The following is a 17,053-nucleotide window of genomic DNA, read 5'->3' as shown; positions in this document are numbered from 1 at the left end:
GTCACCGGGATCAAAAAACTTCCCCTTTAGAACACAGTTCTGGTGAAGTTTCTCCTCCAGCATCTTCCATCTGCTTCTCCAGCAAACCTGCAGCAGCGAGGCAGAGAAGCACAAGCCTCATGCTGCCTCCTGAGCACACATCAGCTTTTCTTCTCTCCAGTCTCAATAGCGACCCATAACTAGATGTAGTTCTGCTCTATAAGACAGCACATCTCCCATAGGCCTGACTTAATGTGATAAGCACCCTATGAACTTGCAGTGTGCATTCCCATTACGGACACTTGGATAGCCACATGGTTTTGCACTGCCATATAATGTGCACGAGCATAAAAATTAGTATACAACAATATTAGACTTGCTGTCCACATCCTGACACATCATAAATTCCTTACGTCACAAAGCCAACTTTCACATCCAAACAATTACTCTGCTTTAGCAAGTGCTTGATCCATTAGGAATTAGGGTGATAAATTGTTAGTTCAGACAGGTGGAAACACATCCATCTTGATTTGCCATTCTTTTACCCTGGCAGATAAATACAGCCATCAGTTATAGCACCTGCATGCTACAAGCAGGACTTTTGGTTCCAAGAATATTTATTAGGAGCCTTTGGTTTTCCTTTATTTACACCCATTCACAGTTTTTCTCCCCCTTTACTTCTGAGAAATGGTCATGGCTACCCATTAAAACCCCAAACGTTAGGAAAAAAAAATGAAGAAATAAGAAAATCCAGTTCAACAAGTGGACAGGCACCCACACACCATGGGTTGATCCACACTGCAACACGTTCACCCAGACCAAGAGTCCATTTGGCCGAGTTCCCTCTGAACCACAACCTGCAGTTGCATATTTGCTGCATTATCCTGGCCTGGAAATAGAATAATGGGGGAAAAAAGGATCCGATCACTTTAGAAGCACATAAAACAGAGAATCCATTGATTTGAGCCCTACTCATCCACTGCAGAACGATGGATGCAGAATTACCACAGGGGTCCTAAAAACTACACCAAAACCCCAGGAACCACAAACGTACCAAAAACAAAAGACGTAAAAAATAAATACATCCAAGTATCACAACAATGCAAGAACTGTTTTGAAGGTAAGCGGAGCAGCTAATAATTCACAGCCATTATTCCTTTATCTTTGTTCAGCTGGGGGTTGAGAAGATTTTAAAACTGCAATTATCAACAATAGATTTGCATTGAAATAAGCTTCTCCACTGCGTTTCTCACTCCTCTATCCTCCTCCTAAATAAAGATGAGGAAGCAACAAAGAAAGCCACGTCTTTAATACAACGGATAAAGATTTGTTCCCCAAGAATATCCATGCAATCAGATACACCAAAAAAAAAGGAAGAAAATTAGAGTCCATCTGCCAGTCAGGTCATTTTCTTGAGTCAAAACAGTAAGTTATTTGCTTGGCCACAATGGAAAATAACATTTTGCCTGCAGCGAGAGGTTCTTCTTTAGCAATTGTGAAATGTTTTTCTATCTTTTTCTCTCTTTCAGCCAAGTGTTGATGATGAGTCCTTGTGGGAACATCCCTTGGGTCATAAGAAAGGAATCCCCCAACCCTGCCCCACAGTGTCCTTGCTGACAACAACCCCCTTACACAGAGCAAGCCATCAGCAACCCATTTTCTAATAAAGGTATCATCAGCAAGTTTGCACCCACTCCAGGTTTTTTTTGTTTTGTTTTTCCTTTTCTGGTGCTTTCTACCAGGCTCTTAATAACCGTAGATTAATGAACAATTACAAGGCTTCATTCTTACTGCCGTGTAATTCCAAGAAAGGAAGAGCATCTTTCTGGAACATTATGCTCGAAAAACAAAGGAGAGCTTTGACTGTCAAGTCACTGATGTTCCCTCTCCACTTAAAAGCTTTCCAATTTACTTACAAATTATAGTGTTTTTAATGCAAATTAAGCACTAGAGAACATTCTTTCCTTCCCCCAGATTAGCAAGAACCAAATTGACCAAGAAAGCCAAACATGGAATCCGGACACAATGAATATTTTAAATAATGAGCCTATTTAATTATTCTGATTGGTGAAGTATGAGGTTATTAAAATGCCTGTGAACTGATGATGGGGTTTGAGCATATGGTTTTGCTTTCCGAACACAGAAAATGTTTTCTGATACTGCGTTCCAGTATCCTTTGTTGAATTAACTACAGGGATGAAATATAGCTACACATGCTCACAGACCTTTGGGAAATATCTTTTGCTTCAGAAGCAAAAATCACATTGCAGAAGGCAGAGGCACTCCAGCAGAGTGAATGAGAGCACACAACTGCCCAGATTGCACACAAATTACCTCCCCCCACTCCAGCTACTTAGAAATAAACAAAACCAAAGTTCATTCAGTTCCTTTTCCCTCCAATACGTCACTCAATTTATGTTTGCCTGATAGGTTTTCACTCACACACGTGGGAAAATCCTAAAGCAGAGGAACTCGGTTACAGAGATGCACCAAGTCCCCTATTTCTGATTAGCGTTCAGGTTAAGCATCACCCAACTTTGTGGCTGTTCTCTTCACTTTAAGCTCACGAATGCCTTTTCAGCCATCAACATCTGCAAGTTTAAACCATCAAACCACACTTAGTGCCAAAACAACCCACACTTTTCCATGGCACTTCACCCATGCCTCTTACAAAGGAAAGCACACAGCAAGTATAGAACATAGAACAGCAGAAAGGTGAGCTGTGTCAGCACCACCCCAGAAGAGCAAAGTCACATCCTTACTCTAAACATTAGGGTCAGATTCTCCCTGTTCAGTTTTTGCAGTATCCATTTGCACGCCCCATCTCAGCTGTTATCACCTTATGTTCCTTTCCCAAAGCACAAGAAGGGAAGGTCCTCTTCTCATTTTGGGGTTGTGCACAAACTCTCTAGAAGTTCTCTTGCCCAGACGGAGGGGGGTGGGTGAAGGAACTCCCACTGGAGGTCCTGATGTCCCAGGATGTTGAGCACCTGCTGCTTCTGCAATTGCATGCATCTGTGGGTCAGTGCAGTCTGCTTCCTGACAGTCATCCATATAGGAGAGCTGATTATTCTGAAATAATGAGCGTGCTTAGCACAGAATGGAGCCCAGACTTGTGACCCACTTGCCATCCCATGATAACCCCCAGCACCTCCCAACTTTCCTAGAAAGCTTTGGTTTCAGGACAGCACTGAGGTCTCCCTGCACCCATCAAGAGGTTACGTGGGTGAAAAGTTCACATCCCAGTGGCAGCTCATTCACATCTCCTGATTTCTAATGCCATCTGCTCCTCCCCGAGCCTCTTTTCAGGTTTAATTAGAAATTCTGGATCTTCTGGAGGCTGAAGGGCATAGAGGTGAATGAGCACATCTGGTCTGTGCCTCCCAGCTTGGTATCTTGTACTTTAACATCTGTAACATCTAACAACTCTGAGCACAGGGTGACTAACACTGTCCTTTGATGCAGGCTGAGAAAGGGCAGAACCCAATGGAGATATCCACTCTTCTTTGGCTTTTTAGTACAGATTCCCATTCCCCTGGTTGTCTACCTTCTGGTTTAGTCACTGAGCACCTGACTCCCATCTGCATCTCCTGCACCACTGCAACTGCTTCTGCTCCCTCCTCAAAGCTGGGAGCAACAGAACAAACCACTCTGATCATTACCTTGCCAACATCTTGAGCTGAGCTAGCACGACGAGCAGGCAGGGATTCATCAGAACTGAATTGATCCTTCTTTTGAATACTTGCACACCAACACAATTCCATGCCACACGAAGACCATTTTAAACCCTAAGGCCAAAACAGATGCTCTGAAACAGCGTTGGGAAGTGCAAGCAAGTGGGAGACCATTGCAAGAGTAGGGGCTTGAGAAAAGAGAAGGCTCTGGGAGGGCATTATAGTGGCATTCCAGGACCTGAAGGGGCCTTTAAGAAAGCTGGGGAGGGACTTTTTAATTAGAGCAGGTAACAAAAGGATGAGGGGAAATGGCTTTGAACTGGAAGAAGGCAGATTTAGATTAGATATCAGGAAGAACTCTTTGCTGTGAGGGTGGTGAGACAGTGGAACAGGTTGCACAGTAAGGTTGTGGATGTTCCCTCCCTGCAATGCCAGGCTGGATGGGGCTGTGAGCAACCTGGGCTAGTGGAAACGTCCCCCTATAGCAGGGGGTTGGGACTACATGAGCTTAAAGGTCCCTTTCAACCCAAACCACTCCTCAATTCCATGACCAGGCATCACCAAGTGCGCTCAAAAGGAGCGCATGGAAACAGTTTCAGTCACCATTTTTTTCCCCAGGGTTTTTGTTACAAATATCTACAATTCAGGATGCTGTGAAGCAGCCCACACCCAATGGACATAATCACAGTCCCTTCCCACAGCCTGTGGCTCTGACACCCCATGGCTGTGACACCCCATGCACTGCTACACCAGCTAAACCTTCCTCCTGCAAGTCCCTACTGATAGCAGAGCCATACAGGTATCCCTCAGAAAGAAAGTAATTCAAGCCCCTTACCTACATGAGCTACTGAGTGGGGAAGAAAAAAAAAAGAAAAACAGCCACAAAACCCACAAAAGCCAACTAGACAAACAAAAAAGGAGATAAAAGCAGCTTGCTTTAAAGCTGGAGCTTTTCTGAAAGCCCGCAGTAAATCTTTAAGATTATCAATAATGAACACATTCAATGTCTTTTCTTGTTCTTTTAAATCACTCCTTCCAGTGGATAGAAATCAGTCTGGGGGGTTGCTTGTATGCGAGCTGCATTTATTATCAAGGGATTGAGACTGCTAGGGATGGAGGGAAGTAAAACGAGCATCGACAAGGCTTGGGGAAAAAAAGCACACCATCACTTCGTAGTCCTTCCTCCACCAATTTGTCACAGCACCCCAGTAATGAGCAGCAGAATTCATCTCCCTGATGACATTCACAGTGGTAGATGCTGTCCCAAATTTAGTCAAGTGACAATGCAGAGTCTTTAATATGCAAAGGAGCCCTTTGTGTAACTCACCCTAACTTTGGTGCCTTGTCATGCCTCATAGAAACTCCAGGAGAAACAAACTGCAATAATCACAGGAGCAAACAAGTTGGACAGAACCTGTCACAGCAGTAATGAAAGCTTCTGTTGATTATCATGTATACATAGACACACATTACAGAAAACTAAGCATAGGTCCATGAATTTCTTATAGACTACAAGAACCCAGCCCTATGGAGACCACATACCCACTGCATGTCTGGATTGCAACGAACGCTGATGGCACTTCCTCAGTTCTCCTTTTTCCACCTGCCTCAGACACAACCTTCCGCTCTGTTTTTTCCTGTCACATTCATGTTTCCCTTGGCAGCACGAAAACCTCAGCTCATGCTCGTTGCATATGTCAGACATTAGCACCTCCACTAATTAAGAGGACTTCTTCACTGCATTATTCCCAAGCCACAGTAGAAGTGGAGGCACCAACCCTCAGGTTATTTAAAGCACAATCAAGGCTTGCAACAATGAGCTGTCTGTGCAATCATGGAACTGAAGCTAAAAAATGAGCTATGTTTTAAAGCTTTTTTCCCTTCTAAACACATTCACTTCGTATTTTCCACAGATGCAGCATTACCCTGTGTCACTGTGCAGCCTTTCAGTACGCACGCATCAGGAACTTCAGAGAAGGGCAATCAGAAAGAGCAGACATGAACCACCACAGGGGCAAACCCTACTGGAACAGAGGTGTAAAGCCAAGCAGACCCTCTATGCAAACACACAGCACTACAGAACCACACCGTGCCACCCCCCTGCAGTGTGCCAGGGGCAAAAGAGAGACAAAGCTCCATCGCTTCAGCTCATAAAGCAGCACGAGGCCACGCAAACCCAGCACAGCACCCTGCAATCACAAGTTTCCCCAAAGCGAAGCTGTGTGTGGGTTAACCTCACCTGCAAGGAGATGTCAACCGTCTGTCAAAAATAATCGGGGAGGAGGAAATCAATGGACAAAAAGCAGCACCTCCAGAGAACAATTCGTTATGTTTTAAAACTTACGTCTGCTGCCCTGCTGGGGACATCAGTCTCCCCTCTGACTGCAGACAGAACCTGGCACAGACTTCAATCACTGCTGATGTCCACTTGATTCATCTCATCCTGGATGTTTTCCATCAGTGTTTGAGGTGCTGTCAGGCTACCAGTAAATATTTTACAAACACACACCACAGACACATCCTGACAGCCAAGCGAGTGCAGTTTGCGCTGCTTGGTCACCAGCACATCCAGACCCATTTTTGGGTCATTAAAAGCCACATTCATGCAACTCCCTCCATCCCTGTGCACCTTCATTTTGTTTCTCATGTTGCAAAGCAGAGCAAGGCGGAATGTTTCCTCCTTCCCTGCAGCACAGAGGGGATAAAGGACGCACTACTTCCAGTCTCTAATCATGTTAGAAAATCCTCCTGGCTATGCACATTACTTTAAAAGAGTATGTTCTTCCCTCCTGGTAGTTTTTAATTGATCACATCCGTAACAGGTAGAGCTGCTTGACTAGCAGAGGGCCATATCAAAGTGTCCCATTTGTTGGTGATTTCCCTAAGGCATCTTTTAAACCATTAAAATTTGCAAACAACTTTTTTTTTTTTTTCTTATTAACACAGATTCTTAATTGCTTTCCTGGGAAAACAGTCGAGTTACGTGGCTCCAGGGTTTTCAAGCAAGCATTTAAGGATAGCTTTTCAACAAAGCAAAGGCAGAATTGCTGGTTGTGGAGCAGTATAGGTTCAGATTTGGGTGCTGTGGCGTGAATTCCTGACTTGCCTGGATACCATACACCCTACTGGGCCACTTTGAACACCTTTGTGCTGATGAATGTTACAAATAGACAGCCTAGATTCCTCTAATAGAGGCAAATCACGCTGTCCCTGCTTTTACCATAGAATCATAGAATGGCCTGGGTTGAAAAGGACCACAGTGATCATCTCATTTCAACCCCCTGCTATGTGCAGGGTCACCAACCAGCAGCCCAGGCTGCCCAGAGCCACATCCAGCCTTGAATGCCTGCAGGGATGGGGCATCCACAGCCTCCTTGGGCAACCTGTTCCAGTGCATCACCACCCTCTGTGTGAAAAACTTCCTCCTGATCTTCCTTCTACTTCAGTGCATCTTCTGCACAATAAGTGCAAGGCCAGAGCTGAGCCTTGCAGCACAACCAGCACCCAGCATCTCTCTGCTTAACCTGGGTGAAAGCACCACTTCCAGGCCCAGCAGCAAACCTGGCCCAACTGAAGCTGCATTGGCTAAAACTCAGCACAGATTTCCCAAACACAACACGTTACTGAGAGCTGATAGGGCAGTACATTCTCATTCCAAGAGGATACCTCATCATTTTAATGCATTCAAACTTCCCTGTTGCAGGCCTGAACTCCCTGCATTCGTCATCAATTCAAGATGAACCTATTATTTAAGTCCAGAAAATTACTCACTAAACACAATCAAGCATTACTTGTCTGAAGTTGGTGTAACAGCACAGCAGAGACCCCCATGGGCACTGCAGGACCCTGAGCTGACCCAGCTCACATTGCTCCAGCCAGCATGCAGCTTGCCCTAAGCTAATCAATTTCACAAACACACTTCCCATACAAAGACTAAAATACAAATCCCAGTGCTGTCTCAAATCTGGATCTCACCCAGATGTTCAGTCTGTATTTCTTGGCTTTGAGTACCCCCCCAAAAAAAGCACACAAGGATGCTTACAGTTAATAGTAAACATCAGGCTGGATAATAACAGCAACCACACACACTTGGATGGATGGGTTGAGAAGCTTTGTTTCATTTTATTGCCCGTTCTGTGACTAGTTGCCAAACTTTTCTGATTATTACTGATAATTAGGTCCTGTTAGCCTAGCATCTGCTTTCCTTCCAGCAGGGATTGCAGGCAATGCTCTGTGCACCACATCCAGGGCAGGGCACTATTGGAGCAAACAGCACAAAACTGGGTGGGTTCCACACGTGCACGAGGCCAGAAGGAATGAGCTGCTCCTCACCTCCCCAGAACGAGCAGAATTTAATCAGATGACCCTTGCAGAACACTGATTTGCTCCTCATCTTTCCAGCACGTGTAACAGCATATAAGCAATAAAGTGACTGGCAAATTGCAATGTTTGGAGAGTTTCCTGCTGGTGAATACTGAATGTCTCACTTTGGACACATCCACCAGGTGATGGTGAAGCACATTGCCTGCCTTTGACTTCCTATCAGTTAATTCATAATGCTGTAAAATAAAGAATGGGACCAAATCTCCTCGGGACATGAGAAGTATTTCTAAAATATATGCTATACACAGGGATTATGAGTAATTTGGAGACTTATTTTTTTTTTTTTTATCAATTCTGCATATGAAAATCTATGCATTTTTATAAAAACATTCATTTCCTGGAAGATCAGATTTGCAATTCTTTTGTTCTGAAAGACAATGCTAAACAATGTTCCAGTGACCTCCAGCGGACACCGGAGGAAAATACACCTCCTGCTCTGCACAGCAGAAATGCACTCCTGCAGCCTCCAGCACTGACATTTGCACTTGGATGCACAAGCACAGTGCAGCACCAGAGCTATTCTCAGATATCTCAGGTGTTTGGAACGCTTGTGCACATGGGTCAACTGAAGCTCCAGTCTCTCTCCCCCCAAGTTTTGAGTACATCAGCAAACATGAGCCATGAGGTGGCCACGAAAACACACCAACCCCTTAAGCTCACTCAGTGGTAATGGGTTTTCTATGCCAGTTTCTGGACACGTGTGGTCTACAGAGCAGAGATTGCCTTTATCAGCAGCTGTCACATTAGGGTTGTACCTTACTCTGTACAAAGCTGCCTGGTCCTAAGAAAAACAGGAAAGCTTTATGGTGGTCCACTCTCATCTGTCAACACAAATCAAGGTCTCTTCCATTGGCCTCGTTATTTGGCTGCCTCACTCATGACTCCTGGAGGCTGGCACCAACAGAAATGCTTCTGGTCTAAGATCAGCCCCATCCCTGCTTTGCCCTGGTGGGGAGTCAAGGAGCAAAGAGAGGGTAACACTGCAAGCAGAGCTCTTTTCCTCATCACCTGGGCCTAATGAACAAGAAAACAATTCTGCTAACACATTAATATATCCGAGGTGTAACGGAGAGCAGCTATCAACAGAAGAACAACCTTCAAATTAAGAAGAAATAGCAGCAGGGGAGAAAGCTCTGTCACAGAGGACAAGTTGTGATGGACTCTGGTAGCTCCATACCCATCCCAGGACTCGGAGCATGCAAACTGTTAAGTCATCACCTCACCCCATTTCTCCTTGCTTTTCTTCTATTATCAGCCGTGCATTTTATCTGGTTCTTTGTGTAATGGAATGACTAACGTTTCCATATGAAATCACTTCATGTCCCAGAACTCCATTCCTCACTGAAATGGAACTTCACAGAAGGGCAATCCTTCATCACGGGAAGAGAACACTAACAGTAGCGCAGAGTCTCTATTTGCTACTGTCTGCACAATATTAATGTAAAAGATAATTTATTGGCTTGAATCAATACCTCCATGACTTCTCCATCTATCAGCCCCTCTTTATCTGATAGAAGTCCCTCCATGTCTCATTCTCCCAGACTGATGAGATCACAGTGCCTCTTCCCAGCATGACTGACGGCGTATAGATGTGCAACTGCCCACTAAATCACCACCTCTGGATCAAAGACCTGAGATGCTCTGTTTCATGCCAGGGATACACACCAAAACACCATAAAATACACCAAGTTAATTACAGCAAGATTTTTACCCCTGCAGACATGCTGAGTATCGCTTAACACATCCAGACACCTTGAGAAACTCAGCCAAAACCCCACCTCACTGCAAAATCAGGGTCTGAAATGTGAACGTTCAATGTAGAGGCTGACCATTCATGGGAGCAACGTGGGCAAAGGGCTCAAGTGCTGTACTGCAACCAGAGGCCTGAGAGCTACACAAAAGCTGTTATCCCAAGTCCACACGGTGTCTGCTTTGGGACTTGAGGCAAGGCTTCCACCTGTTACAGAGGACTGCTCACATCTTAGGAATACCATCACATAAACTACAAGACTAGACCAAGCAAAGTCAGGGAGAACAGGGCTGTAAAAGCACATCTCGTCCATCCAAGCTGCTCAGAGCACCAGTGCTGCAGAAACATGTGCTTCTAGCTGTCCCAAAGCAACGAGAAAAGTGCATTCCTGCTTCCTATCTGGTGAGCCTTGCACAGGTGCTGGGGCAGTGCTCCCATCCTAGCAAGCCTGCAGGAAGAGGTACAGATGCACGCCACCGACCTGCACCCACAGCAGCAGGGCCACCAAGGAAACAAGCCCATTGAAAGCTCCTATTTCACAGCCACGTGCTTTAGGTGTCATTTCAAGTATCTCAGGAGGATTTGACACCATCAGGTTAAAGGGAACAGAAACCATCCTGCCTGTTCCCAAAGCCACGAGCCCATGCACCCCTCCAGCTCACAGCAGTGCCAACAAGCACACACACAGCCCAACCTACTGACTTGAGCTGAGTGGGAACAACAGTGCCCACAAGCCTTCTGTCATACAGGTATATGCTTCCACAACCTTTAATCCACGCTGTCAGCCTTGCAAGATCAGGTATTAACATCTTGGTAACCTCTTGTACTAATTAAGATAGCAGATCTATGGTATTCAGCTCCGCATCAGCTTCAAAGCCGAGCACTGACAGGCTGCTGAAGTGTTTGTGCATTTCAGTGAGTGGCCCTTGTAAAACAGAAGTTATAACGAGCACTCCACAGGAAGCTCTAATAAAGAAGCATGCAGTCATTATAGAAATGGCTAAAACCAAAGGGAAAAAGACAACACAGAAGCCCTTGCTAGGATTTAGGAATGAGCAGGCAGGATGCTCGCTGCTGCGAAAAGCAGCCCCTGTTCCTCTGAGATCTGAGCACTCTGTCCTGCCTACAGAGGAACACTGATCTGGTCCCAGCCCTTTCACTTCCCCAGGACGCACTTGATATTATCAGTGACCTCATAAGCAGCAGCATCTCCCAGGAGATTCCCAGAAGAGAAGTCAAAGCAGCTGAAGGTAAACACAAGCATCAAATCCACATCCTCTGAGCTGAAGCGATTTGGGGCAGTACAAAAGATGCACATATGCCTCCCGACGTGTGTTTTTAGTGCCTGGTTTGTTCCCTAGCACACCCAGCCCACCACAGCAATGAAAGATTCCTCCATCCCAGCTAGATTTCCCCCCCCCCCCCGTGCTGCAGAGCCCAGCTCCCACCGAAAGATAAGGGCTCAGGATCCAGGAAGCCCCAGTGGGCTTTGACCCAGCTTGAGCTTAAAGCCCAGGATGCAGGATTGAATTAAAGCTTCTTAAGTCACAGCACTGCTGTTTTTCACTTCTCTGTACCCACTTGTTCTGTATGGAGGAGACCAAGCACTCCCTGAACTCACAGTTTGAGATGTAACAGGGAACACAGAGCAGGAACTACAGAAGATGTTTTCTGTATAAGCAGCTCCATAACCTGCCCCAGAGGCAGAGGATACAGCCAGCAGGAGAAAAAAAGCTTGCAATGAAGGAAAAGGAACAACAGCAGCAGAATCTGACTGAGGGGAGCTGGAGTAACTCAGGGCCTCGTTGAACAAACAGAAGTCTCCTTGCTTTGCAGCTCCTTTGGTTACATAAATGAAGTTTGATAGGCAGGCTCCTGTCCCACAGCCTCCAGACCAAACACCAAACGAAAGGATTGCTGGCTCCATCCCTTCCCCAGCTTGAAACAGAGCAGCTAGCAGATATGAGAAGCACTGTGATATACAGAGCAGTAGTCCTCTCTTAATCTTTGACTACTCACTCCAACAAAAAAGTCAGAACAGCTTTCTTCCAGGCATTTCTACCTCCTACACAGCACGCAAACACCTAGAGACACAAAAATCACAGCAACAAAGGAGGAAAACAAAGCAAAACTGCACAATACCTTCCCTCGTTCAGCTCTTCCAGCCCTCCAACGCTCTGAACTGTTTCAGCTTTCCATCTCCCCCACCATCTTTGTTAAGCAGTGCTTCCACAGGTGGCACTGATGGAACCTCATCATTTCAGGGCCTTCAGCCCAGCACACCTGATTGCACTTCAGCTAATTGGGCTGCACCTTTGTTCTTGCTGTCCCTGCTCTGCCCTTATGGTGGAAGCAGAATTAAAGAGCAACAAAATTTAAAACCATCTGAGAACAAGGGACTCTTCATTCAAGGCAACAAGTCATTACTTTTCTATTGGGTTTCACTCAGATCTTCTAGCTTCATAGCATCCTTGGCCACCACTGCCTCCTAAAAGGCTTCTTATTGATAAAGTGTTACATGGACATTTACATTTCTTGGAGGGAAGAAGAGGTGGAGAAGAAAATTAAATTACTTTGCTTAATGATCTTAATTATCTGCAATAATTACCTTCAGTCAATTCTCAAACAAGAACTCCCTGGAGAGCAGAACATTTTAGTTTGGAGGGAGGAAATGGACTGGAGTCCAAAGGAATGCATTTTGTAACTTATTTAGATATACCTAATTAACCCTCTGAGTGAGGAATCCAATCAAAGGCTCCCCATTACGCTTAATAAAAGCAATTTAAAGGGGGGAAAAGCATAAATGAGGGGTCTGAAAGAAGTCTCTATGACTCAAAGGTAAACTTAAGCAAAGAGCTGAACAAGTGGATGGAAGGAGGACAGAATTAAAGGATTTTTAATAGAAGTGGTCCATTTCTCAGCCAGACCCCAGTGCAGAGCTCTGGTGTTGTATGCACAGCTCTGTGTGCTCCTCTGCTGCAGCTTTTCACAACTTCCCAGGCAGCAGAGAACAATCTTCCTTTATTCTGATGTATGTTGAACAGGAGTAAATTGCTCCAAATAAGTAATAGATTCCCACACAGTGAGATATTCTAATTTTAATGCAAAACTGGATTTCAGTGGCCGCATCTCCACAGAAAGGGGATTTGCTTGTGGCAGCATGCAGGCACTGGGATGTGAGCAGGATGGATTCGTTTATCCCTCTCTTTTATTTCCCTGATAAATTGCAAGGAAGTTCTCGGCAAGTCCAGCTTCAGACAGAAGAGATTTGTACATAAGTGCAGCTCTCCTGGAATAAAAGCACAAATGCAAGTGTCCCAGTGTCAGCCCATTCGTGTGTCCTTTATCAGAGCCACTGGGAACGAAGGCTGAAGGAAAGCTGACACACTCATCCAGCCCTTCACATGGCAGAGGTGGACTCCATGCTTTCTTTCTGCCAAGCAGGAGGAACTCATTGCTCAGCATGCCAGCTAATGGCTGCAGCACACCGCAGGTCTCCTTGCAGCACTGTACAACGCAGCTGCAGTACAGCTGGGCTCTGCACAGCCAGCTTTGCTCCTGCACGTCTTTGTGCACAGTTCAGCCTCTCTCGTCAGCCCCCAGGGCAACTCAAGGACTTAAAAGCAGGATACTGTTTTAAGGGTTCAATCAAAGCAAACAAACTGCTAAAAATACATTGGCATCCCATCTGTTGCCAGGCAGGGAATTTAAGTCTTAGCAGTCAGGGGATGGGATGAAAGGCTGTAATAAACACCTTGAAATGGATATCTGAGAAATTCTGTGGCCTCGGGAAAACAGTCTGATTTTCTCTTCCTTCTTTTGCACAAAAAAAAAAAAGTTTTTTTTTTTAATTTATTTTTCCTAAGGGAGAGAAGTGAGCAGCGAGCACAGGCTGCTGCAGCACGGGGAGGGAAGCAAACAAATATTGAACCTCCGTGTTTAATAATGTTGGAATGAACCACAGCTCATAAACAGTTTTATGGGCAGGATGGGAAGCATGGGCTGATCCAAGCAGTGCCAGCCCAGCCTGCTCCCAGCGAGCAGCACAGCACCCCATGACACCACCCTCCATCTCCAGACAGCAAAAGCCTTTCCAAGGGAAAACCTTTGCTGGAGGAGTAAATGTTTTGCAAACTGACAGCATGCCAACAGGCTGCAGTGCACAGCATTGCTGCAGCAGAACACAGTGCTTGTGAAAGGCCATTTCCATGGGAGAGGCAGTGAGAGCCTGCACTGCTGGCCGTAGTTTTATGAAGAGCAGACAAGTGATGGGTGACAATGAATGCTTTTGGAGTGTAAAAATGCTTAATGCACAGAGAGAGGGGAGGATTTGGTGCTGCTGGCTGCTGCTCAAAACTGCCTTCCTGCAGGCAGTACAGTAGGTGGGCTGGTCTTTGTGCTGAACCCAAGCCACAGTGAATAAATACCTCTCAGAACAGCGAGATGCCTGGACAGAGCATTTGGGGAGACGTCTGCAAACTCAGAAGTGGGATCTGGCAGTGGTCTCCCTCTGGCACATTCTGCTGCCATCAGCTCCTCTTGGTGCTGGCAGCCACCTGCACCAACCTATCACCCATCATCCCATCTACTGCTATTATTTTTAGCCAGAGGAGGAAGACGATGGAAATGAAAATTAAAAAGAAGCATCCGATAAACTGCAGACTTCATTTTTTCAGCTATCTGGAGAAAATATTAGCATTTTAATTCAGAAAAACACCACGTGGGAATGGTTTCAGGGCCTCATTTCCATCTCTGCAGGCCTTCCTCTGCCATAAGGACCACCTTTCCTTACACGCTCAGCTTTCCTGGCCCTGCTCCCTGCACCTCCTGCAGCTCCCAGCAGCTCTGGCCTTTTGCCTTTCCTTTTCTCCAAACCTGGTTTTATGCAGAAGGCAGCACTGATCGAAGCACACACAAGAAATAGGCAGTCTGACCCTGCGACTGTGAAGTTTCCCTATTAAAACTCCCTCTGCTTTGTGCAGAAGTAACTCGTTTGCTGCCACCACCGCTTTTTGGTAATGCTCACAAATGGCCTCACAAGAGATGCTGAGTGCCCATGTCACCATTCAAGCTGTGAGATCACTACAAACCAGAAGACTGAAGCTTTAAAGATGCAAAAGGAGGATCACGGCCAAGAAATATATTTGGGAAGCAAAATAAACCAGCTGTTTAAAGTCAGGAGAGCCTGACAGACAGAGATCAGCGGAGCCCTGAACGCACAGACGGGTTTGAGTTGAATTAAAGCACCAACAGGGCTCCTGGGGCTGCTGGTGAGCAGACGGGCAGGGTTCTGCCATTCCCACAGCAAACTGCTTCTCTGCATGCAGCCCTGGGGGTCTGGAGCTGCTTCTTAGAAGCACTTCACTCTGGTTTTGCTCCTTGCAACGCAGCCCCATGGGCAGTTTGTCTTTTACACCTTGCTCTTGGGTAGGGATGCTCACAAAGCTCTGCTTTCCTCTCTGCGGTTGCCAACCTGAGAATGGACACCTGACAGCTATTTCTGGTACTTGGCAGTATAAATAATGAAAGGTTTCACACTGGGAGGAAATCAAATGGCACCAGATGACTCCAGTAATAAATCAGGAGAAAGGCAGGTGGTCTCTTGTCAGGCATCTCAAAACCCAATGTGCAGCTTTATGAGGAGGGAGGTGGCTCTGGAATAAAACCCATCAATGTAAATCTCAGCTGCTTAGGAGTCGTGGCACTTTTCAGTCCCACTGTAAAGCACCGCTGTGATTCTGCTCTTAGAGGAAAAGCCCTCAGCAAAGGACTGTTTTAAAGATCACACTTGTACCACCCTAACTTCTTTGTGTTCATTGCTGTTCCCTAAGCCATACTGTGTCACTGGGGGGGAACAGCTCTCATGCTGCCAGTTTTGCTAAAGAAAATTCAGCAAACGTGCAGATATGCATTGAATCAGCTGTTCTGCTTAAAGAAATCACAAAAGAAAAAAAAAAGGGGGAGGGGGAGAAAGGAAAAAGAAAAAGCTACATGATTATATGTCACTGCCTCAATTCCCAGCTCTGCTCTGCTGTCACCTGTCCTGCACGCTGCCAGCTGCAATGGGAAGTGGTGGGAAAGCATTTGGTGCTACTGAGGAGCTCTGTTTGTCTGAAGATGACAGAGTACCTTCAGGGCAGTCTGTGTGCCCCTAAGGATAACTGCCATCTACTCAAACACAACAGAGAAAGGAGTATTTAAATAGGCTTGGACGTATTCCCCGTGTCACAGCAGACCTTGTTAGCTGCCAACAGGCATCTCAGAGCTATTACCAAGTGGCCAGAAAACAGATATTCTGAGTAATTACATCTAGCAGGAGCTGGGAAGGCAAACACTTCTCCAAACATCAGAAAAAGCAAGGGAAAAGCTTGGGAAAATATATACTGATGTGTGTCTATGGTCAATTTATATGTAGGTTAGAAAAGCAAAGGCTGTGGAGCAGTGCCAGGGGCACGGGGACAGGTTGCAGAGCAGCAGCTCAAGGCAGGAGCAGCTCCCCATGAGCAGAGCTGCTCAGATCAGCACTCCCACACACCGAGGGATGGACTCTGTGATTGCTTATGAAATGTTTTGTCATCTAGCTTCAACTTATCAGCAAGCTGATGAAAAAAAAAAAGCATAAATCCATCAGGCATGTTGTCTTACCAGCTCCTGATATGTTTTGGCTACTTACAGAGAGTAAGAGGAGTCTTGGGAGCAGATGTGAAACGCAGATCTTGTTTGCTCGCTTGTCATCACTCAGCAACCAAAACAAACAGTGCAGGAAGCAGCCCCTGCTGCATCCCACTCCGTGCTGGGGGGGCTTTGCTGGTACCCCAGCATCACATTATGGGGCAGCAACAGCCAGCCAAGGAACGCATGTGGCAGTGATGTGATGACATGACATCCCCCCCCATTTAAAAGCCAGCTCACATGGAACCACGCTGCACCTGAGAGAGAAACGTGATCCAGGAGGGCATAAGGAACCACTCCATGCACAACACCCTCAGGAGTGACCCCAAGGTACCGGGAGTGAGTTCCTCCCATTAGGATACTGTGTGGAGCTTACCTCAAGCTCTGGGTCAGGAGAGCAGGATGAAGGCTGCTGGGAGTGCAGCAGAGGGGCAGCACTGTGGGCTTTTCCTTCTTTTCCCATACCTACAATTGCAGATAAAACACAGAAAGTGATGTGAAGCTGCTCTCTGGCCCAGGACAGGAAAGAAAGCTAAGCAGAAACACACATAATCCAGGCGGGAAAAGTCCCGAAGTATCGAATTAGACTCCTTTT

The 17,053-nt window shown here is 46.0% G+C and overlaps 1 protein-coding gene across 6 annotated transcripts in view; it reads right to left on the bottom strand.

Annotated features, from left to right (window-relative positions):
- LOC149915041 (uncharacterized) overlaps window positions 1-17,053 on the bottom strand; it is a 102,763-nt gene that overhangs the window by 82,377 nt on the left and 3,333 nt on the right. For 2 of the 6 annotated variants that reach the window (XR_016459821.1, XR_016459824.1), the window contains exons 3-6: window positions 16,835-16,923; window positions 11,929-13,075; window positions 3,642-3,767; window positions 1,749-3,051 (exon numbers count right to left, since the gene is read on the bottom strand). Coding sequence is in view for 2 of the 6 variants with exons in the window: in XM_090124347.1 (XP_089980473.1) it covers window positions 16,835-16,923 (89 nt within the window). In the remaining 4 variants the exon portion in view is untranslated. Of the gene's footprint in view, window positions 1-1,748; window positions 3,052-3,641; window positions 3,768-11,928; window positions 13,076-15,787; window positions 16,716-16,834; window positions 16,924-17,053 lie in introns of those variants that run through there. The other 4 variants (XM_090124347.1, XM_090124348.1, XR_016459823.1 and 1 more) reach the window with 3 other exon arrangements.

The sequence above is a fragment of the Phasianus colchicus genome, chromosome 25 (assembly GCF_987193195.1).
Source record: "Phasianus colchicus chromosome 25, bPhaCol1.hap1.1, whole genome shotgun sequence".
Lineage (NCBI taxonomy): Eukaryota > Metazoa > Chordata > Aves > Galliformes > Phasianidae > Phasianus > Phasianus colchicus.
Note: the sequence above shows the minus strand (reverse complement) of the source record. Positions and strands in the feature narration are given on the sequence as shown.